This window comes from Lampris incognitus, chromosome 17 (genome assembly GCF_029633865.1).
Source record: "Lampris incognitus isolate fLamInc1 chromosome 17, fLamInc1.hap2, whole genome shotgun sequence".
Taxonomy (NCBI): domain Eukaryota; kingdom Metazoa; phylum Chordata; class Actinopteri; order Lampriformes; family Lampridae; genus Lampris; species Lampris incognitus.
In genome coordinates, this window is record NC_079227.1 from 28,124,360 (window position 1) to 28,148,386 (window position 24,027).

At 45.3% G+C, this 24,027-nt stretch overlaps 2 protein-coding genes across 6 annotated transcripts; one reads left to right on the forward strand and one right to left on the reverse strand.

Moving 5' to 3' along the window:
- Nucleotides 1-738: 738 nt before the first annotated feature.
- LOC130127464 (dual specificity phosphatase 29-like) lies at nt 739-2,474 on the forward strand. 3 transcript variants are annotated; one of them, XM_056297114.1, is made up of 4 exons: nt 739-852; nt 1,521-1,733; nt 1,830-2,053; nt 2,181-2,474. In XM_056297114.1, the coding sequence occupies exons 2-4, from the start codon at nt 1,552-1,554 to the stop codon at nt 2,435-2,437; spliced, it is 663 nt and encodes a 220-aa protein (XP_056153089.1). In that variant the 5' UTR covers nt 739-852; nt 1,521-1,551; the 3' UTR covers nt 2,438-2,474. The 3 variants fall into 3 exon arrangements, with proteins under 3 accessions (XP_056153089.1, XP_056153090.1, XP_056153091.1); XM_056297115.1 differs by having other exon boundaries at nt 774-852; nt 1,566-1,733; XM_056297116.1 differs by lacking the exon at nt 739-852 and having other exon boundaries at nt 1,599-1,704.
- A 41-nt stretch (nt 2,475-2,515) lies between these two features.
- On the reverse strand, nt 2,516-23,809 carry kat6b (K(lysine) acetyltransferase 6B). Of its 3 annotated transcripts, none has more exons than XM_056297111.1 (17): nt 23,632-23,809; nt 20,565-21,420; nt 16,789-16,897; nt 15,589-15,704; nt 15,275-15,356; nt 14,656-14,785; nt 13,507-14,474; nt 12,284-12,405; nt 12,019-12,131; nt 11,743-11,884; nt 11,451-11,612; nt 11,014-11,107; nt 9,222-9,453; nt 8,787-8,946; nt 8,051-8,329; nt 6,853-7,138; nt 2,516-6,747 (listed from the first exon to the last, which is right to left on the reverse strand). In XM_056297111.1, exons 2-17 carry the CDS (start codon nt 21,180-21,182, stop codon nt 3,974-3,976), a joined length of 6,387 nt encoding a protein of 2,128 aa, XP_056153086.1. In that variant the 5' UTR covers nt 21,183-21,420; nt 23,632-23,809; the 3' UTR covers nt 2,516-3,973. The 3 variants fall into 3 exon arrangements, with proteins under 3 accessions (XP_056153086.1, XP_056153088.1, XP_056153087.1); XM_056297113.1 differs by lacking the exon at nt 23,632-23,809 and adding an exon at nt 22,204-22,254; XM_056297112.1 differs by lacking the exon at nt 23,632-23,809 and adding an exon at nt 22,088-22,124.
- Between the last annotated feature and the right edge of the window lie 218 nt (nt 23,810-24,027).

The window sequence follows — 24,027 nt, forward strand, 5'->3', positions numbered from 1 at the left end:
GAGCTGCTGTCAAAATAAAAGGAATTGGATATCACAGGTCTAATGATTTCACTGTCAGAATGAATGATGACGGAGTATGAAGATATGAGGGGAAAATAAAGGAGTCTGATGGTGTGAAAATTCTTGTCTGACATGTTGCCATCTTTATCCAGCCATCCCGCGGTACAGCCACCGCCAAACTCTCGCGTTAGGAGGCCGAATTAGGATCAGTGAATGGGCCTTACGTATCGTATGATGGAGAACCAAAGACATGTGCCATCTTGTGAAAACCCTCATCTGTCAAACAGTCTGACACGTTTCTGTTCTTTGTGCCCCAGAGAGGGCCGAGAAGATGCGGAATATCCTTAACGGGTATTGTGGAGCACTGCTTCTCACGGGGTGCTGCACGGCTTCTCCCCGGGTCTAAGATATGCAGGAAGGCTGAGAGAGACTGACACAATTTCAAGGAGTCGCTCATATGGCTGAGCAGAAGCTCAGAAAGCCCTGTTCACTCCAGTGAATTTGGGTATCCTTTGGCAAGTGCAAAATTTGGATAAGTGCGGCTTCCTGCCAGCAGCAGAGATTAAAGTTGTGTACATTGCGAAGTGGATGGCGAGGACTTGGTGGATGTTTTCCCCGCAGGCATGGAACTCGGCAGTGAAGGTCAGGGGGCTGCCACATCACAGCCCTAAAAATATCCCCTCCATTTGATGCTGGTCACAGTAGCAGTTATACAATCTCTGCCCCGGCTCAAGCCTTCTTGAATTAAACCTTAGCTCGCTCTGTGACTGGAGCTGCATGACAGGGTGACAAAACAAATAAACAAGCCTTTTCCATCTCCAGTGGGGAAAATGAAGGACTCCAAGTCTCCTGGTGAGTTTTACTCCGTCTGCCCTGCAACACCAAAACACACTGGTGACACAGGAGAATGTTTTTTTTTTCTTTCTTTCTTTTTTTCAAACAATTAAAACACCTAAATGTTAGTATGTCAATGTACAATGTCCAGATGGCGTGGCGGTCTGTTCCGTTGCCTACCAACATGGGGATCACCAGTTCAAATCCCCGTGTTATCTCCGGCTTGGTTGGGCATCCCTACGGACACAATTGGCTGTGTCTGCGGGTGGGAAGCTGAATGTGAATGTGAATGTGTCCTGGTCGCTGCCCTAGCGCCTCCTCTGGTCGGTCAGAGCACCTGTTCGGGGGGGAGGGGGAACTCGGGGGAGCAGCGTGATCCTCTCACACACTACGCCCCCCTGGGGAAACTCCTCACTGTCAGGTGAAAAGCAGTGGCTGGTGACTCCACATGTATGGGAGGAGGCGTGTGGTAGTCTGTAGCGCTCCCCGGATCGGCAGGGGGGGGGTGGCGCAGCGACTCGGTAGAGTGGGGGTAATTGGCCGGATACAATTGGGGAGAAAAAGGGGGGGGAAATTCCAAAAAACGAAAAAAAAAGTATGTCAATGTATGGGGGGGGGGATGGGGGGGAGGTTGCATTTACAGAAGGGAGCTGTGTTAACGCCAACAGTTTGGTTTTTTCCTCCAGCTCATGCGTGAATGAAAGCTAATGAGGAAAAATGGCCTCTCACAGCTCCAAGAGTGGGATGAACGTACATGTTGCGAAGGTGGTGGAGACATCTGCTCCAAATGAGGACTACGTCACACCTGGAGGCTACGAGCTGGAGAAGATCCTCAACCGTGGGAGTGTGGCATACACTCACGTCAACGAGGTTTGGCCTAACGTCTACATCGGAGATGAGTAAGAAAGAGGGCATGAAGGCCGATTAGTCCGATAAAGCACTGCAACAGCTGATCGATATAATGTGGCCTGTATTCACTCATGCCTCTCTCACAGGGAGACCGCAAAAGACAAATACAACCTGAAGAAGTTGGGCATAACTCACATCTTGAATGCGGCGGAGGGGACGTGGAACAGCGTGGACACGGGGGCGGGCTATTACAGTGACATGGACATCGTCTACTATGGCGTGGTAGCAGCGGATGTCCCTACATTCAATCTCAGCCAGTACTTTTCCTCAGCTGCCCAATTCATCGATGAAACCCTGAGCAACCCTCAGAGTAAGACAGTGGACTCAGATGGGGGGGGGGGGGGGGGGCAAAAAAGGTTTCATTACAAATGTGATCAAACGGATGTCAATAATCATTTGAAAAGGTAATGAGTATTACTGTCGATCGCTGTTTGCAGATAGACTGTTGGTGCACTGCGTCATGGGAAGGAGTCGATCGGCCACCCTGTTCCTGTCCTACCTAATGATCTGCCGCGACATGACTGTGGTGGATGCCATCGACCATGTGAAGAGGCGCAGACGCATCATTCCCAACTGGGGCTTCTTGAAACAGCTGAGGCAGCTAGACACTCATCTCCTGGAAAAAAGGAGAGGTTCGACAGGCGGACAGGAGCACGATGAGCGGAAAGATGACGGCGGCAGGAGTAAAACATAATGCACCCCACGGGAAGCATTTCACGTGGGATGCAAAACCCATCTGGGTGTGTAGAGAGATGAAAGGCTAAGCAGTGGGTCATAAGTAAAGTGGAGGTTTCCTTTATTACTCTGAAATACTTTTCTGAGGCAGAAAAAAAAACTGCTTACATTACTGCAGATTCAAAATATGTCTTGGTAACGGAGCACACAACGTTTTGCCATTTACCTCTGACTGCTGTGCAACCCACGGGTAAAACCGGCCAATGTTCTGAATCAGAAGAGCGGGATTGTGTACATGGTCAATCATAATTTATTCTTATGCTAAAATGTACAGCATTTTAAGTGACTGACAAAAGGAGAAAAAGTCATAAATACAAGAATGTCATTCTGTCCAATTTTTGTGCACATAGCCAGGTACCCCACCCCGCCCCGCCCAGAATCCAACCAGCAACTCTGTACAGGTACAAAGGCTACAAAAGAGCAATATAAACAAAACCACAAGTACAAGTTGCGTTTTACATGCAATCCATTAGCTTAGTTTGGTCTATTCACAGGCTCTACTCTTCTACACTTCGGTAAAATATAAATCCAACATTTTATAAAGATAGAAAACAAATCTACAGATGGAATGAAAATGTAACTTTAAAGGCATTATGTAAAATATCAACTTTGGACTAAATTTATATTTTCTTATTATTCATCATTATAATCATTTAGCTGTTTTAAAATTCTGCCACACTTCTTGGACACTTTGAAATGTTTTAGAATTGTCAGGGTACAAACACTGAGATATGCTTTGTTACTTTGACAGAAATCAGTCTGCTTTATAAAACAGAAAGCTGCCTCGAGGAGATCTGTTACAAAAGACTTCAGAATTATACATACAGAGCAATAAAACCTCTCCAACAGAAAAGAAAAACAGGGCTAAGTTTACATTTTTTACATTAGAATTAACAAAATATAATTTCATCTTCGTCCCTGTGGAGGGAAACCTAATAAAGGCCAGATATCTTTAAAATGGCTTGCTATTAAGCACAACACTTGTACAGTACTACTCAATGCACTGTCACTAACAGAGACTGAAGCATGCTAACTGTCACTTTACAAAATAAGTACAATAATTTAAATATACAAAGGCATGAGTATAGTACAAACACACTGTCAGCACTGTCAGACAGCTACACTGAACAGGTTTTAATAGCCACTCACTCCGCTCGTAGCAGGCACAGGAAATGGCTTCATTTGAGGCTGCTACAAAACTGCAATACCACTGCTGATCTCTACCTTCGAGCGCTGAACCCCCTTGCTCTAAAGAGACAGAGACACTAACACGAATTAAATAGATTTTCATCTTCATGAAATGAAGTAAGGCTTCCCATTTGGAGGAAAAAAAAAATTTGTTTACTCGTTGATGAAAGTTTTTGCATTCTTTCCAAGTGTTGCTGGTTTTTAGGTAATTAAAAAAAAAAAAAGGCCAAAAAAAAAAAAAAGGCCAGGAGTGTGCATTTCAAACTGGTGAAATACACATATGAAAAACCAGCCTGGTCCGATGGAGTTACCGCCTGATGAAAGGCCCTTTGAGGGACTGCTTGGACATGCCTGTGTTCATGTAACCATGGTGACCAGCTGGTGTGTACACCATGTTGCCATGTGGTGGAGCCTGCATGGGCTGCTGGGGGTATGGCTGCGTTCCCATCATGCCCATCTGCATAGAGTACTGGGGCGACTGGTTCATGTAGGCATGGTTGCCATGGTAGCCACTGTTCATCATGGGCTGGCTCATGCTGTAGCCATTCATGGCATTGAGAGAGGGCATGTTCATGGAGTTAACATTGTAGGCCGGTGCCGGCATGATATTAACGCTCATGTTCATGCGTGGCATGGCTGCCAGCGTCCTGGAAGGCGCCTGCATGGCCACAGTTTGGGGTGGCCGGGCATACATCTGTTGCTGGTGGTGGGACAGCGGGGTTGACTTGGAGCGCATTGAGATGTGGCTCTTGGAGGCCATCTGAGTCTGGATCCTTTGGGAGGATGGGATGCCCATGTTGCGCTGCAGCATCATGGGAGGCGGGGAGCTGAGGTTGGGGGGAGGGGTCATGGTGGCCTGCACCTGGGAGTTGGGGACCCTGTGCGGGGACTGGGACAGGGATACCAGGCTGGAGTGCTGTGATGGCAGGGAAGGACTGTTTGCATAGGATGTGATGGGGTGCGAGGCCGAGTGGTTGAAAGGCAGCGAGTGAGGGTGTTCCATGAGTGTGTTGGTGAGCTGCTGCAGTTTGGCCAGACTGAAAGTTGCCGAGGGCTGAGAGTGAGAGTAGTGCCCACTGCCATACTCCCCTTGGTGGTTCATCCTTTCATAGATGGCGAGGTTTGGCTTGCCAGATTCAGGAATTTCTGCCAGCTGCATGGGGCTGGCAAAGTTGGTAGGCATGGCACACTGCGCCATAGGCTGCTGCTGGTTGTGTTGACTGTGTTGATTGTGAAGGCTATGCTGAGTGTGCTGATTGTGCTGGAGATGATGATTGTGGTGGTGACTATGCTGGTTGTGGGGATTGTGTTGACTGTGCTGGCTAAGCTGATTGTGTGGGACGTGCTGATTGTGTTGGCTATGCTGATTGTGTGGGCCGTGCCTGCTGTGGGGGTTGTGTTGGCTGTGCTGGCTATTGCTGGGGGGCCTCTCTACCACTACGCATCCCTGGGGTGACTTAACGTTGCAGTGCTGTGGTGAACTCAAGCTGTTCTGCTGAATCATACCACAGCTACCTGCAGTGACAGCAGCCATTTGCTGGCTCACAGCACAGCTACTCTGGGCCAGACCGCTGGGGGGGATGCTGCCATAGGAGCAGCTGTTCTGGGAGGGGCCTGCCCCACAGATGCTGCCCCCCATGGTGGAATCATAGCTGCTGGGATTCTCATAATTTTCTGTGGTGCTCTCTATGCTGCCCAAGTCGCTGAAGCCGCTGTCTACCACCTGCTGTGAGTGGTCTGACACCGATGGCACATCCATCATAGGGCTGGTCTCCATGTTATGGAGTGAGGGCACAGAAATGGCACCGTGGTCTGGGCTGATCTGGGTGTAGCCACTCTCTAGGATGGAAACAGCTGGGCTGTTAACAGATCGCACCGACTGGCTTGGATGGGAGTGGACCGAGGAAAGGGGGCTGCTATGGTCAGACTGCGGGCAGTCATCCAGGGAAGTGAGCTGGGGGCTCTGGGCAACATGGGTGTATGTCTGGAGGCTCCTGCAGGCCTCCTGGGTTTCCACACAGTCCTGGAACACACTGTCCCGCTCAGTCTCCTGCGTTAGTGACTGGACAGCCTGGGCTGTCTCAGAATCAATCTCTGGGCAAACTGGAGGATCTGTCCTCAGCACAGGACTAAGTGCTGGCCTCTCTATTGGCTGGGGCTGGGGTGGAAGATGACTGGGACAGGGACTTGGAGCACTCTCCTCCTCTGACTCTGATTCCACAGGGTTATCAGAGTCTATGGCTGCTACTGATGCAACTGCTACTACTGCTGCTATTGCTACTGCCGTTTCTGTAATTGCATCCTGGATGCTCTCTGCAGCACTTGCTGTTGGCTCTTCACTACAGCGTACTGTAGAAACCTGCTGACTCAGTTCAGAGTCATTGTCTTCTTTTGGATCTAAAAAAGTCTGAGAGCACTCAGGTAGCTCTTGAAGACTTGGCTCCAGATCTGCCTTGCTTTTCTCCAGCTCTGCTGTTTGGGTGTTACTGTCATCCTCATCGTCCGCATCCTGATCTTCAATCTGTGATACATTCTCTCCCTCCTCCTCGTCCTCTTCCTCAAAGTCATTCTCATGCAATATGACTCCCTCTGTGGTATGTTCCAAGTCTTTGATTGGGGAGTTCGGCTCATGTTCGCTCTCCTGCAAGTCATCCTCATGTGGCTCTGGGGACCCATGTCCATCCTCATGCCTAGGGGACATGGCAGCAGGAGAGTCAACAGGAGAACACGCAGGAGAAGCCTTGGGGGAGCCTTCAGGGGAGCTGTTATCTACAGGACTTTGAGGTTCGGAGGGAAGGCTGTCAAGCACTGGATCCAGACTTGCTATGTCGCCGCTCGGCTTATTACCCTCAACTGTGATGACAGAGTCCTGGTCTGGCTTCCTCTTTGGCTCCTCGGTCTGGATTTGGTGCTGCTCAGCTTCTAAAGGCGTCTCAGGTGGAGTGTAGAGGTTGAGCTTGAAGCCTATCTTCCGTTCATTCTTTAGCCTCCACTTAGGGGGGCCCCGTTTGACTCCTTTGGGCCAGCCCTTCTTTCGCTTCACTGGTCGCAGTCTGCCAGGTCTCGTCGAGAGGAAATTGGCTAAAGAAGATAGATAAAAAAAATAATACAATATTTTCACGTTTTGCCACAGACACCTAATGCAGGTTCATCTCATGAAAAACACAGTTGAAACATGTAAATTACCTTCATTCCAGTGTTCAAGATTGTCCGTCTGCAGATTTTTCTCCAGCCTTGGGCGACCCCTCCGGCGTTTCACTGGTATGATTGGTTTCCTGTCCTCCTCCTCTTCCTCCTCCTCCTCCACTTCACCCACTCTGCAGGTGCGCTCCAGCAGGGGCATGGGCCGCTCGTCCTCAGAGTTATCGAAAGGCTCGTTCAGGACCTCTGTTGTCTCTGAGATAGTTTCTGTTGTTACACTACTGTTTATTCTTCTCCTCTTATGCACTCTCTTCTTCAGCACAATGGTTCTCTGAAAGGCAGACATAACAAAAAAAGTTACAACAATAAACAATGGATGTCAAGTAAAACCTCCATCGCACTCGATTTAGTTTTGTGGAAATGAAGACTGAAAGCTAGGGCAGTAGTTGGACAACCTCTGTGCAGAGAGGAAATCCTTTCATGCTTTTGTGCTAAATGTAAAACGGTAAAACCACACTGTGAGCGGAGATGTTTGAGCACTGCATTCCCACACGAGGACAGCCCGATTTTGGAAAACCACAAATGAGACAAGCCGAGTTAACTAAAACCCACAGTCCGTATTCTACATTTTCCGCAGTTTCCCCACTGACTGCCTAGTAGAGATAAACCTTTCCTCTATTCTGAAGCAATTACAGAAAGAATGTGAAATCAATACTGTAACTAATACATTAAACAAACTGCCACAGCTATTGCTGTTCTTTCACAGAATTACATACTGTTGATCTTGAAAAGTCTCCCTGACATCAGGCTGTTATATTATCTCTAGCACAAGGGGGCAGTGCCCTATAGACAGAACAGATGTGAGAAGCACAGAGAAGGGCAGTAAATTAACCATGACCATTGACAATGGTACAAGATTTAGCCTGCACAGTCTTGACACCAGCAGTGAAAACACAATCTATTATCTACAGCTGCAGGCCCACAGGGAGGCTCCAGATGACATGGGGGAGGCACTAAACCCTCCACTGAATTCATGAATATTTATCAAAACCTTCGATATCACTTAGTACACAAACATGTTTGCCAACAATGGGAAATGAGGATATACATTCATTTCCACGACTTTTGGCAATGCTATTCCATGCTTATCAGGGAGTTAATGCCACTGGGGAAAATCGGTGACTTGTGCGGCGGCAATAGCCAGAGAGGAGGTATGATTCACGTCAATAAACAAAGCAGTCACCTTTCTCTTGGCTGCGAGCATTGCATGGGCTTTAGTCAGGATGGGCGGTGAGCCATCAGAGGAGTCGTCGTCATCATCGTCGTCTTCGTCGTCTTCCTCAGACCCGTCCTCGGATTCCTGAACACTCCTGTCCCAGGAGGGTGCAGCCCGGCGCTCATAGGTCCTGTAAGGTAGCTTACAGTGGACCTTAGAGGAAGGATGTCTGCTACCGTGAGTCATCATGTAGCCCTCTCTCTCCTCCTTCTCCCAACAACTGGCCTGCTCCCTCAGCCGCTCAGCCTGGTAATTAAACAGACAAGACACATTATCTCTGGGACAACATCTGAGCAACGAGGCTGATGGGAAAACAAGAGAACAGATTTAATATCATGACAAGTGAATCACTGCAGGTTCCCCCTAATAATAACTACAGCCTCTTGATTGGATGCTTGCCTGCTGATGAGGAGATAACGTTTCTGTCAAATAGCCATGGAGAGATAACATTTCATGGAATATTTACTGCCATCAATTATATAGTGAACTGATTTAGGACAATTTTGCACAACATTGAATGCCTACCGACAGTGAGCATGCTTTACCCATTAATGGCCTCTACATGAACTCCCTCTCTAATCAAACAGACATCTAACAACAGCACTGCAGTCTGTGGTGCAGCAATTATGCACACATAATGTAATCCCTAATCTCTAATAAAGTAGCAAGCAACAGCTGCTCCAGATGAATGAAGGGAACATACATCCATCTCAGCCTCCCTCTCCTCCTCAGAGAGGACAGCGTTGAGGGTCATGATGGGTGTCCAGTGGAGGGCATCTGGGTCCACTTCGATCAGACGTGGGCTGGTCCTTAGCCTTTCCATGTGCCTCTGGATCAATTGCTCTCTTCTTATAACCACGATCCTAAATCACAATCAAAAATGATCATGAGTCCATATGCAGCAAAGAGAGAGGTGCTATTCATCAGGGTAATGTGTGGTTAAATGTGAATATAAAGACAGGCTCTTTGGGATAGCAGGTGCTCCGTGTCCTTGGGGGTGCTTAACCTGACTTACTTCTGTCAATATTCAGCAGCATTAATGGATACGCTGTTAAAAATACCCACTGGCCTGGATAACTCAGACGGCACTCAGAAGCTGCAGCACAGGGCTGAAGGAGGCTGTGACTTGGAAACTGACCTGCCATCCCGTCTGTCAATCATGCCGAGCTGCTGGAGAGTAGCAGCGATGTCATGCGGACACATCCCAGTGGCCCTGCTTATTCCTTTAACGCTGATGTGTTTATCTGGGTGCTTATAAAGGTACTCCAGTATGACACTTTTCCAATATGCCAGGTAGGATAAGCGACCCAGATCTGACAGCGGCTTCTCCGGGGAGCCGGCTTGTCCTTCTTGCCTGGTGAGAAGGTAACCTAAAAAGACACAATTCAAACAAAAACAAAATGCTTTAGTCTAGCCAGCGGGCTGCTGGGTTATTTCAGATTGCGATTCAATTCCACCCCCCCCCTCATGAATTACATATTCATGTAAGGATGTGACATGAAATCCAGGGTGGGGTTTCACGTTCAAATAGTATAAAGTGAGGTGAAACCATCAGTTTCCCTCTCTTTCAACCTCTGTCAAGACGCTATGATACATGCTGGCAAGGGCAACAAAGGATGTTCGGGTGGGGTGGGAGGGGGTAGGGGGGCTAGCGAACAAATGGAGAGAAGCAGCTGGATGTCATTGCTCACAAGAGGCTGTACTTAGGGGAGATAATGAACAGGAAAAAAACTAATACTAAAAGGTATCTGTGTTTAATTAGTTTTATAGCAGTCCTGTCAAGGGTCATCCATTATGAGAAGCATGAAATTAATTAATACGTTTTAATGTGCACCCACCACCGAGTTCCAAACAAGCAAATCTAATCACCAAACACTGAATACATAATATTTCAGTAATCATGACAATATTCATTACCAACGCTGAGAAGAGGGGCCCATGATAATAAACACTGAGCAATGAATATTTAAATAAACTAATCACAAAAAGTCATATTTCATGCCATGTCATTTTACAAGTGCATTACCATTAATGAATGAATACAAAAGAGCTACTCTTAATCCTCTGAATTATGATTTGAAAGGAAACGTTTTCACATTGGCAAAACGCTAATGCTCGCCTCTGCGTGCTACCTGAGAGACAGTATCCCTCCGATACGAGCCGATATATCTTAATCTAAACAACTTCCAGCTCCAAAGCTACATTTTCCAATAAGGCCTTCAAAGAGCTCAGAACTCAGCTGCGTTCAATCTCCCTTAATCCCCGCCTTTGTTATCAGCACACTCTCAATATCACAGATCCTCTTGCATCTCTGTGTCTCAATGGCTCCCAAAGTGAACAGGAAATCAAATGCTCCATTACCACTCACCCATCCCTCGCTCTACCCGTCTCTCCCCTCTCTACACACACAGACAGGTACAACCCGGGCAAAGAGGAAAACCCTTGAACTAATAAAAGTGCTATGAGGACAAAACCAGCCAAATCCGCTGCCTAAACACAGAAACCCACTCAAGGCGGCGTTTGTTTTCCTAAGTGGACCGCAAGACCTTAAATATTACATGCCTTACGTTTTGCCGAGACTGAAAAAAAAAAAAAAAACCCAAATCAACCACAGTATCTCATCAGAATTCACAAGCGGAGGATGAATGAGGTTTTGGACAAAAGGACCTCCAGGCAACGCTTAGGTCAATACTTGACCATCAAACACTAATGCAGGCAGAAATAATCTGATGTCTTCTCATTCCTTATTAATACTCGACCGCCCAAGAACAGCACATAAGCGCTGTTGATTTGTCCGTTTCAAGGCCTTAATCAAATAAAAGCACCTTGCCACAAGCCACATATTCACCCCTTAAGCTTAAATACTTTTTCGACAGTAAAGATCAAGGAAAAATTAGGTTTGCTGGTCTTAAACGCATTAAGAAACTTACTGAAATCAATAAGGAACCTTCCAAATCCTTGCCTTTGGTACTGAGGCATGATCATTATGCAGGAGACATTGTACTTCTGCTGGCAAAGCTTTTCCTGAGGGAAGGAGAAACAGATCAAGTATGTCAGAGCTCTGCTGAAGCCGGCAATTTACTGCACCTGCCATTGTCCTTGTCTAATGCACACGCAGGCACATGCAAGCACACACACACACACATACATACATACACACACACACACACACACACACATACACACACGTGCCCATAGATGCACACATGCACGGGGTGATAACCCCTCATTTAAAACATGAATACCTCACTAACAGATTTAATCGCCTTTACACATATTACTAAATACAGCTGGGCTTCTCCTCAAAAAAAATTATGAGCGGTGTTCCTTCATTTCTGCTCTGCTGTGATCACTTGATAAATCTTACCTTGGAGAAATATCCCACAAGATGACAGCCTTTCTCATCGTTCTTTGTAAGTATGTAGAAGAGGAAAGGCTCAACATCATAATACAAGGTCTTGTGATCCAGGAAAAGCTTAGCTAACAGGCAGAGGTTTTGGCAGAACAGTTTGCTGACATTTCCATCAACCTAAACACAGAAGGAAAAGAGCAGGAGGACATTGTTCAAACAATTGGATTTCTTCCACCTTCGAGAATCCATTCAGTGGAATCTCATGCAGCATATAGTTATTGCTTTATTGCCGTAAAGGGCAGCTGACCTCAAACACAGAAAGGTCATCCTTCCTGTAGATCTCATTGGCTGGTGGGTGGAACCAGCCACATTTCTTCGTGTGTCTCTGGAGAATGTTCTTACTTCTCATGTACTTAAGGCAGAACTCGCACAGATAAAGCTTTTGCAATCTGGCAGAGAAAAGAAAGACATGCAGTCTGTACTCCAGTAGACGTCTTACAAAGAACCTTTAAAATGATTCTGACTTCACTAACAAAGGAATCCTCTTTTTTTTGTGGCTTGAATTTGAGCAAACTTATTCTACCTTGAATATTCAGGCGGGTAAGGCGAAGAATACCAAGTTTGGATCTCATACTTCCCAAACTCGATGACAGCTGGATATCGCGTCGAGTCGCTGTTCATCAAAGATCCAGTTCTCTGAAAAGAGGTTTAAGACAAGGGATCAACATAATATTCTTGAAGGAACTGCTACTTGTCTGACCCCCTAAGTCGCCGATGGTGTTAAAAGGCCCTGTGTGAGACACATGAGGAGGTGTGAGCCTTTTTGTTGTTGTTGCCAGTTTTCTAACCTGCACTAAGAGTTCTTGGACTCGGGCGAACATCTCCACATCCTCTTCAATGACATGGTCCCTGGACATGGCCGCAAACCCAGCTTGAGCTTCCTGCTTCACACGTGGCTCACCCTCATAGCCTGTAACAAGCATAACAACACAACGTCAACTTGCCAGATAGTGCATCAACACTGGCCCGTTTGAAGACGCTTCGGCTGAATAATCTCATAAATGCATTCTATGCTAATGTGCTTATACTGTGCGTATTGTTGCTGAGCCTGTTTGAGGACACGTCTCTGAGGAATCTCATAATGCATCATCTTTGCATGTTTATATGAAAATCCCCAATGTAATGAAGTGAAACTAAATCACTCTAATTGCGTAACTGCTTTCATGTGCTTAGTCATCCACCAAGACAGTTTCCCATGAATTACAAAGCAGATGCGGTGAAGGAAGCTAGAGTAGACATGAAAAGCAACTGATGTTGGAAAGCAAGCAATAATTTTATGAAACACATCAACAGCACGGATTAGCCACCAAGCGAAATTCCATTACAAGTGGAAGTAATGTTCCATTAACATATTCATGGAAAATGAGCTACTTGAGTTACAGTGTAACTCATGCTTATGCAATATATTGTTAAGAACTCCTTGAGACATAGTACCGTTTTTTCATATCCCGTTAAGAGAATCAAAAAGGAGAGTTATTTAGTTTTAGGCCGACTCCGAGCTAAAATTATGATTAAAGCCAGTGTGGATGAATCACCAGGTTGGCTGTGATGTTTGGTGGTGAGAGCGTTTGTGACAAGAGGGTGGAATGGGAGGAAGAGTGCTGATGCGACTACAGTCACTACTAGACAGCGATTCACAATGGCCGTTCTACTGGAGAGGGTCAAGGAGAGAGCGGGAGCAACATGAGGGGAGTTAGTGGGCCATGCACTGGGACAAAAGCCGAAGAGCAAGAGGATGGAAGCCACGAAGTTTCCGCAGCCAAGTTAAACGCAACAAAACTGGGTTAAAAAAACTAAATGAATTCAAAGTAGGTGGCGTAAGATTAGTAAAGAACTGTTAAAATGTTGAGGGTGCCAAAATGAGCTTCTTTCTCACAAAAAAAAGATTAGCTCAAGTCTGTTAAAAAAAAATAATAATAATAACGGCGAGTATCAAGCTTTGAGTTGAAAAAAAAAAAGATTAAAAATTGTGGAGACGCAAATCTTGGTTGGCAGTTAGAGCCTTGCTTACCATGATCGTGCTCGGGCTTAAATCTTCCGTCTGTCAAGTCTCCCTTTCCCGGTGAGGGGGCTCCCTTCTGAGGGCTCACTCTATATTTCATCCTGCCTAGTGTCCTGTGCTTTTTAAGAAAGGGGTTACGTTTGAAATGACTGACCACTTTAAATGGGTGGCCTCTGGGTCGACCTGGCCCGGGAGATGCAGAGTGAGACAGTAATCTATTTTTGTTAAGCTCTCTATTACCAAGGCGCTGAGGGCACGTTTTGGTGGTGTAGGACAAATCCTGCTTACGTTGCATGCGCTTAGGTGACACATAGCAAGGAAGTCCCTTTTTCCGCGATTGTCCCTGAGTAGCATAAATGTGTGAGAGTCCATCAAAGAGTCCCTTAAGTTGGCTGCTATTGCAAAGACTACTCAGGGAGGGAACACTAGACTGGCTGGAAGAGCTCTGGGGGGAGTTAGCGGAGGTTGAGCTGTTGGACACCTGTGAGGGGGGGCTAAGTCCTGGCAACGTGGGAGGGGCCAGAGGTGCACATGGGGAGGGAGTTAGCTTTTGAGTGGTGTCAGCAATGAAGGCAACTGACTGCGGTGGCTTTGATAGTTTCTGTGGACCCTTGTCCCTAGAACAAGACTGTTTGGCGGGCAACTCTACGCTTACAGCTCGCGACCTACGGCCGACGGGAGAGGGGGTAAAGAATTTAGAAAGCCCATCGATAAGCCCTTTGGTTTTCTTGTTAACAGTGAGTGTAGCTGGGGTGGAGGTGGGCGTGAGGGGGGGAGTGGAGGTGGGGGTGGAAGTGGTGAATTGGGTGGTATCACCCGCCCAACAGGGGTCTGCAACAGCCAATCTGTCTCTGGCGTCCTTCACAGATGCAGCATGACCAGATGAAGGTGTGGAACAGACGGTAATCTTTTGACCCCTACCAGGTGACCCCCTTCCTCCGAGTGCTACCATGGAGCCGTCACCACTGGTTACAGTCCTGTGAGGAGAAGCAAACCAAACTGTAATCCATATATTGCAGGATATATAAAATATAATTATAAGTATTGGTAAATTAGCTGTTATGTAGGGCACTGGAAAGCTGGGAGGTGATTCAAACTATAATAATTGTACTTTCATAAAAAGTAAAAACTGCAACTTTCAGATTATGGCAAACATACAGTCTCTGTTTGAGCTTATTTCTGGGCCTTCCAATAGGCTTTGCGTATCGACGTTTGATCTGATCAGCTTTCTTGTGCAGTAGTTTCTTCCCATTCTCCTTTGGCCTGCAAACTTGGCAGATCCAGGTTCCTGGAGGGGATCCAAATACAGAGAGCATCACTTAAGTGGGTTCATCAATTCAGGGGACATACATTCATTTGAAACATTTCATTTTACACCACAAGCTGGCAAGAATCTCTCCAACCCACAATGACAATCAATTACTCAGCACAAAGGGAAAATCCATAGGAAAAACATGGGGTCAATTTCACCGCCCAGCGTAATGGACTTTTTGTCAGCTTGTTCGAGCAAAGCTATGTGACTTGTATGAATTGCCTGCCAAAAGTCCTTCTACATGCACCATCATTACAAGCCTAACTGTAGGGCCTGTACTGTAATCCAGAGATAGTGAATCTCCCCAGGGACGCTGGAATAATTTGATATGCATGCAAAGCTCCTAATAAGTCATTGCTGCCTCACTGTGCTGAGTGACAGCCTCAAAAGGCCTTCTGTAAAGAAAAGGCTTTCAATTGCCAGGAAAGAGGGAAACCCAGCAGCCAGATAGTGTAAACACTTTACCTTTTGGCATTCTTGAAAGTGGTGGGTCACAACATTCCATGTGAAATCCCCGATCACATGAATCGCAGAATAGCATCTCATCCTGAGAAGGAACAGAAGGCGTTTGTTAGGAATGTCCCTGTTTCATACATAAAATGCCCTCTGTCACTGAGGGTCTTCAGGAAGAAAAAAAAGAAAAGAAACAATTGTGCATGAGACAGGCTTTACAAGCCTGAGGGATCACCAACAAATCCTTGGGGATGCACAATCAGTTTCTACCTCCAAGCCCACCACAGTGAGCTATGATTTTAAGAAATGTGCAATAAACTACTTACAGCATTTTTGCCTTGTATTCGACAGGAGCTGCAGGTTTTGCATTCAATACATTGCCACCTTAATCTCTTCACATTTGAGGTTAACTCCGGGGAAAACTTCAGACATGACGGATGCCCTTCAGAAGTAATTGAGAACGCATGTTAGTGTCGCACATTTTCACCCATCCTCGAGTATCACAGCACAGAAGAAACTGCCTTTCCATTACGTTCACACAGAACAGTTAAACGCTAACACAGTGTGTCATCAACAATAGTGAAACTGTATGTCCGTAACTCTTTCCCCCCACAAGCCGAGTCTAAAAACAGTATGATCAAACATCTGAGCCGCTAATTACAGATAATTTGATCTTAATGAGGCAGAAACAGTAGCAGCACTCATTCTAATGGAAGCCGATCCATGAAAGTCATGTAAAAGCTTGCCTTCTCTCTCACCCTGCTCCATCTCATGGTTGTAAAACAGCTGTTTTACAGTGAGAGCACAATTTGTGTATACTATGAGCGGTTAATGAAAACCACCTCAATGCTACTTAGTCAAATTTGAGTTATAAAAACGTCACCGGGAGAACAATTCATTACAACATTTAAAATAATTTTGCAAACACAAATGACTCCTTAGAAGAGGTAATTTTATAGCGGCTTAGCAATCGAGGAAAAAAAGACCAGTTAAGGAAATGCCACAAATCTGTAGCGGCAAATGGCTGATCTTTGATCCACTCTGGCTAGTGTGCTCAATAAGAAGGTAGAGCAATCTGAATTGAGGGAAAATCACTCTCAGGTGATTTCAAATTCTAATGGCCACTTATGGAGCATCTGCCCTTCTTTAGCCCATTATGGGCTGCGGGCAATTTGAATCCCCTCAACTACTCAATTTCAACAATGTTCTCACAATAAATCCCTCAAAGGAAAAGAAGTCGTGCTAAGTACAAAATATGGGGCAAGAATATGGCATTAGCACCAGTAATGGTGAGAAATGCTGCTACCGTTCTAAAAGGTAGAAATGCTCACTGTGTTTAGCTGTACATTCACCCTTCGACCTTGCAACAGCCTAGGATGTCACCGCTGCAGCTTTGCTAACATTTTCACACCCTTGTTCAGATAACACTAATGTGCAAGGCCGCAGCTGTGTGTCATAGAAGGCTGGGCCTAGATGAAGACATTGCTGTCATTAGATCAACCGAAGTGACAATCAGAGCAACTTACCACTGCTCCCACAGTCTGTACAGGACAGCAGCTCTTCCGGCAGCTTGTCCCGATTTGACTCTTTCGTTCCCAGACAGAAACTACATATTGGGATGGGGTCAACTCGGAGCTGGGTGGGAGCACAAACAAGAGAGAAAGTGTTTAGGAAACAGAAATGGCGTGACCTGGTCATGAAGTGCTTTTGCGTCCGTTTGTTCTGGGCCATTTTCGCTCATCAATGGAGCACGGTTCGTCGACAAGAGAACCCGCTAGTTAAGATTTTGAGGCAGAAGACAAAAGCTTTGTGGGGATCTGATGAAACAGAGGAAAATATGTAGGCTAAAGGCACAAGCTCAGAGAATGAAAAGATCCTTGCTGATTTGAGTTGGCACTGACTGGAACTGAATAATTAACACATCTCCTCCACAGAGGTACAGTGCATATGAGATCCTCCTCCTTTATCCATTACATCTGAACGTGTAAGTGATCTTAGTAATCATAGTTTAAAGGCTTAATCCAATTCTTAAAGCTTGCACTGCTGTCTGGAAGGATTAACCAGCATGTAATCAAATTACCTCAATAGTACAACATGCTCACATTGTTGCTGAAATGATCAACCGTAGATGCTGCGCGTCTTGAAAAGAGCTTTAGAGTTAAGTGCAGAAGTGGTAAAATGTGAGCTCAAGGTTTAAAAGGATTTCCCCATTGATCATTTAGAACTAAGAGAGGGAGAATTACGGAGGAAATAGGGCTCGATACGAGGTTTTCTGTCATCTTTTCATATACGATCATCAAAAGCTTAACTGATCTGTGGCTCAGATCATCAAGATACTATATTCAAATCAAACCAAATGGCTATCCCCTTTAAACTGATGACAACACCTACACAAACCTTCTTAAGAAGCATCAAACTAAGCAACGCCTTCTCCACCAAGAAGAGCTTCTCAATGGAAAATAACATTCACAGGATGTGACTATAAATAATACACCTCATCACAAGTTTACACGCCAAGACCTCATCATCAATTGACTTGGGATTTGGAGGGCACTCTGGGGATGCCCACAATTAGCTCCTGCTTTCTTTAAGGCAAATCAACATCACGAGCTCAAACAAAAGTTTCACCTCCAAATCTCTATTGGTCCTGACCTCATTGTGACCCAGCAGATATAATCAGGAAGATCTGCCCAGAATTTGGTCATTGTTCCCGGCTGTTGCATCAATTGATTGCTACGAGAGAAAGCAGTTTTACTGCCACATCAATGATTACTCTATTCTGCAACCAGCCGGGTCAATATATGAAAGTGGTTGCAGACATTAGGAGCTGATTGCTGCTCAAAAAGCCGTGAATATAAACTTGCCCTAACATAAAAACAACAGTGAATTTCTACTGATATGATGGGTGGCTAAACTGGATATGACAGTGTGACTCAAAGGTGGTCTGTCTCAAGCGCTACTGTTTGGTTCATAGAAATGGAAACAACAGTATGGCAGGATTGTAACTAATTAAGTTTTCATTAAATAAGCACATTTGCAGATATTATTGAACTCTTCTGCCAACATAAACCCCATCTTTTCTGGAACCGGCCAGATAGGGGGAAGTCTGTCAAATATGTATAATTTAAATCCAAGTCTTATTATTCTCTACAGAGATATTATGAGCACATCCTGGGGGCAAAGCAATGAGCATCTGTTACTACTCAGAAGTCATTCCACTTCATCACTACAATATGCAAAGAAACAATCTGAAATAGAAGGTCAAGTTGTTTAAACAAATCCATACTCTCAAGTAATGTACTGTTGACTTTGCAGTCGAATACCGGGCCTTGCTGTTGTGATACCCAAAGAGTCTGATGCTGCATGTTGCAAGAGCACCAAGCCTATTTCTAGACAAAACCTTGCTATGGGCCAGTTTCCCAACCCCAGGTAATGTGTGACTTACTGAAAAACTACCTTGTCACAGCAGGTTACTATTAAAAAAATATATGATTTACTAGCATGTCTATGAAATGCATCACTATGTGCCCTGCAGAAACAGGTTGACATCACTTAAAAAAAAACAACTTTCCAGTAAATCTCCTGCACACTGCAACAGAACGTTGATTACTCAGGGTTATTGTAACAGCTACGATAAATCTGTTAGCTGATCTCTGCAGTGTGTACACTACTGAATCCTACACACAGAAGAGCAAATTCATTTGGAGAGCTTGAACTTTAGCTGACATCACTGCTAGCAGTGCTGGTGTGTGTGCATGGAGATTAAACGCCCCGAAGTTGATAGGCAAAGTTTACAATACAGTGCAACACTCACAACGTTATCAAGTCTAATCCAAGAGCCACTGGAGGATTACTTTCATTAGGAATATGCTCCAGCTTGGCGATTAAGAAATGTGCAAGTGCTCAACCTGCTCATTGATTTCATAAAGCAAAAAAAAAAAAAGGAGGTGATAATAGGGAAACAAACACAGCTGATGAAATGTTAGTGATTTACTTTGGGATCCCAATTTGAGTACATTACAGGATATTACATTGCTTCAAAAGCGCAGGCTGTCCTGAGTGAGGGGGTGGGGTCCTATTAAAGCACTGCTGTTAGTCAGAGAGCTCAAGTGGTTGCATAACACGGGTAGAAAAAAAAAGTCTCATTCCTTGCCTTTGTTCCTGCCAGAGTCTCTTCAGAATCTAATAAGCTCTGAACCAAGGCTGCTCTTTTTTTTCCTTCCAAGTATTTCTAATTCTCTCCCTCTCACACACACACACACAAACACACACACACACACAAGTTGTGCATCAAGAACATTGCTGAGAGAAGCATCTCGTCCTTTGAAGTGAATAGTAAACCTGAACTGGGCAAGGTGTTGTCATCAAGCCAAGAGTGATGGGTTGAAATGTACCAAATGGAAAACAGTAGGCCCTCTTCAGCCTTGAGAACCGCTGCAGGACACCGTGTCTTTTAGCAGCTCTCAGTTTCACTTTTGGCTTGGCCACAGACACAAGGCGCAGTTGTGGTTTCAGTATCAAGGTGTCATTTCCTGATTATTCACTGTCAAACTGGTGGGTAGCAGAGTGGTGTCTCAATATTTTAACTTCAACTCAACTATCTGACCATACTTTATCTTGACAGGCCTCCAGATACGATCTGCAAAAGATTTCACACGGAAAACAAACTCACTACCCTAGGGACAAAACAATCCTGCAACTCATCGCTCTCCATCACAAAATTGTGTCTCCAAAATGTCGAGGAAGTATTGAACTTCATTCGACTACTTATTGCCAGCGATGCAAGCCATCACTGCAAGCCAAACTTCCAGCCTTGATGCCAATGTCAACAGAGACAATACAACAAAGTTTCTTTTGCTACATGCCTTTTCATTCCCTCTCTAAGCATCTCAGTCAACAAACACTGTAGGTCACATCAGCTGCATATGTTCCCAAAAACTAATGACGTTCCATCCATATTACAGGCCTGCCGGTATTTTTGGTTTGTGCCCTCACAAATAATCCTTATATTCCAATTAGCTAAGAATCCTTCGAATTTTTGCCAAAGACTAACAATCACAAGACAACCATCGACCAATCACATCACTTGAGGTCACTGGCCTAGAGTTAGAGTTGCATAACTGGTGGGAAGCCTACTGTACATCAGACTCCCCAAAACAGTCACATGGGCTCAGTTTTCAGACCAATTATCCAAACTGATTGTTGAGAGCAATTACAAGATAGACAACAAGCAAAGTTAGGGTGACGTGGAGATCAGCATGAGGTTAGTGGTGCCACAATGCAGAGGCTACAGTGAGTCTACCTGGTCTCGCTCATGAGGGAGAAGTGTAACAGAGGACAGGACCAGCGGGGAGGCACTTGGACCCCTGGAGCCCCTTCCCTCTGTATTTCCATGGTTGAGCCTGTACCGCGGACCATTCTTTAGCAGCCTGCCATTGTTTACAGACCCCTTGGCAGCCAGTCGTAACCTTTGCCGGAAGGCAGGGTTATCAACAATATTTGATAGGTCACCCTGATTCCTCAGGTACCGTTCGATGTTCTTCAGCGATGAGCCATGGGTATCATCCAGCCCGTCAATGGCTCTCCTTATAATTCTATTCCAATCAATATGGCGCAGATCGCTTGAATTCCATACAGATCCCTTTGATGGCACTGAGAGATTTGCAGGTGGGAGTGATCCAACTCTCCCCGGAGTTCCTGGGTCTTTGTATGATGCACTCCCCTTGTTTGTAACTTTGAGGATAGAGCCATCATGAACACTTAATTCCAACTGCTCAAGAACGGTCCTCTTGTCCAATCCATGTGACGTTGCCACAGCATGACAAATTCTCTCCTCCGAGGGCCTCTGCTTTTGCTTTTTGATCTTCTGTATTGCTTCAAGAATCCACTCCGTGTACAGAGGGTTTGCAAGTTTTACCATGGTTGAACAATTATATTCACCAAAAAGTGATCCATACAGATTTCCTCTTTCTGTTGTTAAACATTTGGTACATCCACATCTTTGACAAGGTCAAAAAGATATGTTCCAACCCGGCATCCAGACATTCTCCTTAATCCTTTGGGTTTCACATGGAACAAAAAGGTGGCACTGATAAATTCCACAATGGACAAGTTACCAAATGACCTGTCGCCTCATCTATTGACGTTCCAGTAGAGATCTAGAAGGGGGGGAAAAAAACAACAAAAAAATATTTTTGTCAATCACACTCCAACGAATGACAGCTAGCATGTCCTCTCCATCTTTATTTCTACATATCTTAATTTACAGTGACAAAACAGGACACGGGGTAAATAAGTGGGGCTAGCCCAGCAGAGTCCAAAAGTTTCAGAATGTGCTAAAACGGGAGAAGCAGATGGATCAAAACAGATGCAGGTGCAGATTTGGCTCCTAAGGAAATTAGAGTGACTTAATCCGCAGTCTGACACCATAATCCAGGGACCCAAACCTGCCGACGTCTATTTCAACTGAACTATTTTGAGAAATCCTAAAAAGTCAGCCTAACAAAACTACAACAACTAGTTAGCAACTTTTAACGAGACTTGGGCCGAGCTGTCCATCGTCTTCTTCACCAGACTGTCTCTCTGTGGCTGAATTCAGGTTTACTTTTTTTTTTTTTAGCCAGCACAACCTTACGATTTAAAATTTGTTCGCGATGCTGAATTTATATGTCGAGCCAACCCTCGACAAACCGATGTCAGGAAACTGGTTTAAAAAAAAAGAAAGAAAATCAAGTTGGATCGTAAACTGTCTCGCGCTCGACTTTGACAGCCGACGTTGCGATCAACCCCGAGCTTTAATGACAGCTGCATACAATCAACGCTTACTTTTTGACAGCTGCCGAGGGACGTTTACTGAATGTCGCCGAATCGTTATCTACACACCCGCCGGGCGAGAAAAGCCGAAGAAAGCGAAAGAAAAAAAGGACAACAACACGACAAACCTAGAGTTGAGTGTCCGCTCGAGTTGAGGAGATAATGACAATGTTTGCCAGTATTACTGATGTCACCTAAACAGTCGCCATTTTGTTACAATGTTGTAGTTTACATGAATCCGACATGACGCTGATTACAATCCAATGGAGTCTCATTAAACCTTACCTACACTAATGTGCCCTCCCCAGCAACTTCAATATTGGCTGTAAAGACAAGATCCGATTTCTGGTTTGATAAAGCACATGTCAATCTTTATGTATGAGCTCACTCCAAAAGGCACAGCACTGGCTGTATGATCTGTCACTTCACTCAATTGACCCGCCTCTTAAGGTGTCTTGTATAATGAGTTGATATAATTTTACTTTACCGCTCATAACATTCAAACGTACGAGTCTGTCGCAAGGTAAAACCATTATTAAGTCTTTGTCGTGCATTACGAGAAAGTTAATCGCCACGACGCTATTCAAAACGTGTTATAAAAGTGTTATTTACAAAGCGTTTAACGCCGGACCACCTTTACTTAGATTCCTCCTTGAAACAGTTGGTTACACTTGTAAGTGATTTGGATCATTTTAGACTTTAATTGGCTGTTTGTTAAATCCATCATTTGTTTGCATAGAACCTGCAAAGGCTCGACCGTTCACTTAAAGTGGCACAGTTGCCCCCCCCCCGCTTGAATATTCTGGGAATAATATCTCTGCAGGCTAAAATGTGTGCAAGCTATATCGCCTTGCCCTCTTATCGCGTATCTTCTTCCCTTTCATTTGTGCCCAGCGCCACCACGAGCTCTTTAAACATTGAAACTACGTGACGTTCAGTGGAACGATAAATAAACCCCGTGTCTTCTGGGACCGGGGGAGGGGGGGGGTAAACGCTTTCCACACTTCCAAAGCCTCGATAACCGATGGATAACGTTAACATCCCGCATATAGGCTGTGCAAGATGATGACACAGTCTCCAAATCAGTATTAACTATCAAATATTTCCGATTAAAAATTGAATACTGGGGAGAGGGGGGGGGGATCTTCTGGGGGAAGAGAAGTTCCATGACTATTTTTTTTTTTGAGAGAGAGAGCGGGGGGGGGGGGTTGCTCCTTCATCACTGTTCCTCAATTATGCATCGCTACAGTTTCTCGCTCCGTCTCCCAGTCGTCCATTCTCGTTTTTTCGCGTTTTTTTTATTTGGGTTCAATCGCGCGGAGCCTCCGCGAATTCACATCGCCTGCTTAAGACGTGACGCCGCCGCCGCCGCCGTGGGCGAGGAGGCAAAACAAATTACGCAAGTTTCATGCAAGGATGAACATATAAACTAGCGCGCGCACACACGCAGAAGAAGAAAAAAAAGAGGAGAGAGAGAGAGAGAGAGCGAGGGAGCGAGAGAGAGGGAGAGAGAGAGAGAGAGACACTGGCTACCATAAATATTTGCTCGTAGTTACCTCTTCAAGTTTTCCCCCCTGGATACTCCTCTTCATGATCGGGATGATTGAAACGTCGAAGGGTAAACACGCAGCGACGTATCCATTCGATCCCGCTGCATTTGATCCCTAAACGGAGGCTGAGAGCCCGCGCCGACACTGAGGAGACCTGATAACAACTAATTGAAAGGTTAATCTACATAGCAGCCTGTGACAAAGTGGTACCCTCCCCCTTCTTCTTCACTGTAGACATCCCTACTTCAGTGTAGTGGAGCGGACCGTCGCCCCTTTAGTGCGCTCCTACAATGATACTGTCAATTTCACTTTTTTTTCCTCTTCTTCTTCTTCTTCCCTCTCTCCCCTCCACAAGAGGATGAGGATGGCACGCTGGAAAACGTTTTTTTTTTTACACACTTG

What these genes read in the sequence shown, in the direction of transcription:
- LOC130127464 (XM_056297114.1), top strand. Translation starts at nt 1,552, where the DNA reads ATGGCCTCTCACAGCTCCAAGAGTGGGATGAACGTACATGTTGCGAAG. An exon ending in AACGTCTACATCGGAGATGA is followed by an intron (nt 1,734 to 1,829) that starts GTAAGAAAGAGG and finishes CCTCTCTCACAG; the next exon opens with GGAGACCGCAAAAGACAAAT. An exon ending in AACCCTGAGCAACCCTCAGA is followed by an intron (nt 2,054 to 2,180) that starts GTAAGACAGTGG and finishes CGCTGTTTGCAG; the next exon opens with ATAGACTGTTGGTGCACTGC.
- kat6b (XM_056297111.1), bottom strand. Translation starts at nt 21,182, where the DNA reads ATGGTAAAACTTGCAAACCCTCTGTACACGGAGTGGATTCTTGAAGCA. An exon ending in AGAGGGAGGCTGAGATGGAT is followed by an intron (nt 8,330 to 8,786) that starts GTATGTTCCCTT and finishes TTTAATTACCAG; the next exon opens with GCTGAGCGGCTGAGGGAGCA. An exon ending in TGCTCGCAGCCAAGAGAAAG is followed by an intron (nt 7,139 to 8,050) that starts GTGACTGCTTTG and finishes TCTGCCTTTCAG; the next exon opens with AGAACCATTGTGCTGAAGAA.